We start from the raw sequence: 2,580 nt of genomic DNA on the forward strand, positions 1-2,580 counted from the left end.
TCTTTCCTTCCTTCCTTCCTTCCTTCCTTCCTTCCTTCCTTCCTTCCTTCCTTCCTTCCTTCCTTCCTTCCCTTTCCTCTGAGACAGGCTCTGTCTGGCCTGTAACTCACTATGTAGACCAGGCCGGCTTTGAACTTACAGAGGACCCCCCCCCCTTCCTCTGCCTCCCCAGTGCTGGGATAAAGGCATGTACCACCATGCCCAGCTAATGATCATTAACTGTCAACTTTGTTTTTGGGAAACTGGCCTTTTCAAATAAGAATGACTGCAGGGTGACTTCGCTAATCATCTCTTGCTCCTCTTCGCACCCAGCTGCCCTGGAAGGGCTGTGCTCGGCGTCCGTCATCTACCACTATCCCGGAGGAACTGGCGGCAAGGCTGGGGCTCGGAGGCTCCAAGGCGGCTCACTTCCCTCAGAAGCAGCCAACAGACACAGACCAGGTGAGCCTGCCTCACTCCGCCTGCACCCACTGCAGTCCCCAAGGAGAGGAGTAGCATGCTGTGCTTGCTACCTTTTCCTTTCCTCTAGGTCTGATGAATGTTTCTAGGTCAGGAGAGTCTGTGCATTCTGAAGTCTCGGAGATGTTTTCTTCTGGCTTCTCAGCCCTGCAGGTGCAGGAAGGGTCACATATAATAATCGTTGGCTTCTGAACCCATGCTGTGCCTGTGTAACGGGTACCACTGGTCCCCGGGGTTGGTTTTGACTGTTGATGCAGGGGCCAGGGCTATTTCTGGTTTCGTTGAAATTTTTTTCCTTTGAGTTAAACTTGGTTTTCTGTTGTTTCGTTCCAGTGAAGAGCGAAAGACTTCTGTGGATGAGGAGACCCACAGATGAGCTTTTGACCCTTAGTGTATTACTGGTCACATAGCAACGGTTAGGCAGCTAAGGAGGAATGCCCTAACTCAAGGCCAAAGCCAAAGCTGCTAGGTACTTTTCGGTCTGTGAAATTTTTAGAAAACTTCCACAAAGAGTAAGCTTCATTCCCTCCTATATGGGGACAAAGTAGCGTCATTGCAAAACACAGCTCTCACGCAAAAGGGAAGGGGACAGTTTATTCTGAGCCAAATAGAAGTGATTATGGCCAGGAGCATAGATACAGCGTGTCCAGAGTGACATTTTCCACTGTGGACATGGCTACATGGAATTTTTATAGTTACAGAACCAGAGACAGTCACAAAAACTGTCACCCATCAAATACATTGATAGGGACATTGGTTAGGTGGGTTACAGAAATCAGGGACATCTCTGCTATGGGTCGCAGGTGCTGTCTGATGACATTCATAGCTTTTAGGCTCTTGGAAGGTCAGGACCTGCTAAGGTAATATATCACAAGGGGTTTATCCTGATAGTCACGAGAATGTTTTCCCAGAGGTGGGCAAGGAATGGCCGGCAAGGTGCTAAAGACAGCCCGGGATAATTTCACAGTCAAACTCTACAGTCACGGAAGTAGTCATTCAGTCAGCCTGCAGAATCTCAAACAGAGGCATGGGTTTCGCAGGAGACGTCAGTCCCCAGTAGTTAACACTTTAGAAGGGGAGTCATAATAATTCTGGTCACCCATTGTAGAGCATGCCAAAGCTGCTAACTGAGTGATCTGGTTCTGCAGGCACCTGCCTAGATGAAGACGCATGGTTCTTGAGGGTCCTTGGTGCTCGTCTGCTGGACGCCCCTGGTGGTGTCTCCATTATCAGAGAGGAAAGAGAGCAGGCTGAGAGGCGATGCTGAGAGAGGGAGGAATCTGCCTTCTGGACTTTGATCTCCCCCAGATGCTGGACCGTGTGCTGGGTGTAGCTGCAGGCCCTGCTGTGAGAGCACAGCCTCTGGAGCTTCCCTCTTGTCAGCTCCCAGGTGCTCATGTCTCCAGCACAACTAGCAAAAGCAACTTTTTTTTTTTTAAGGGTTTTCAGTGTGCTGACTGCCCCTGATGTGATCTCAGACACTGGAAGCTCTTAGGGTAACAATCTTTTTTTCCCCCTTGCTGGGTATGGACAGGAGATTCTTAAGTAACCGAAGAATTGCTCCATATCTCAGGAGAAATGCCTTTCTTTAGCCTCCCTTTGTGTGAAAGTGCTGGAAGGCCAGGAGGTCAGAGAGACTGACCGCTGCAAAGGCGGTGGCCTGCAGCTCATCGGCAGCTGGGTCTGGGGGCAGATGTGCCATCTTACTTCAGATTCTAATCTCCAGACCAGTTGGCATGTAGTGGCAGCCTTGTCTTATTGCACAGAGGTGAGCATTTACCGCAGACAAGCACTTAACATCCTGCCTTCTATCTCATGAGTCTTCAGCCACAGAAGAGCAGAAATCTAAATTCCCGTCTTGTTACATGTGACTGGGACTAAGTTGTGTAATCCCAAGGAACTGAGACAGGAGGATCACCATAAGTCCAAGGCCTGCTTGAACAACATAATGAGCTCCAGGCCAGCCTGGGCTGTAGAATGAGATCTTGTTTAAAAAGATACTGGAAGTCTGGGGTTACAGCTGCAAGGGTAAAGGCACGTGTGGCTGACTCTGAAGACCTGAGTTTGAGCCATGCAACTCACATGGTAGAAGGAGAGAACCGACTTCCACAAGTTGTCCTC

At 49.6% G+C, this 2,580-nt stretch overlaps 1 protein-coding gene across 2 annotated transcripts in view; it reads left to right on the top strand.

Moving 5' to 3' along the window:
- The window catches only part of Trappc9 (trafficking protein particle complex 9), a 425,933-nt gene that overhangs the window by 12,503 nt on the left and 410,850 nt on the right, over window positions 1-2,580 (top strand). For both annotated transcript variants that reach the window (XM_026782638.1, XM_026782639.1), the window contains exon 4: window positions 313-441. In XM_026782638.1, the coding sequence (XP_026638439.1) occupies window positions 313-441 (129 nt within the window). The remainder of the gene's footprint in view (window positions 1-312; window positions 442-2,580) is intronic.

The sequence above is a fragment of the Microtus ochrogaster genome, chromosome 15 (assembly GCF_000317375.1).
Source record: "Microtus ochrogaster isolate Prairie Vole_2 chromosome 15, MicOch1.0, whole genome shotgun sequence".
NCBI classification, from domain to species: Eukaryota; Metazoa; Chordata; class Mammalia; order Rodentia; family Cricetidae; genus Microtus; species Microtus ochrogaster.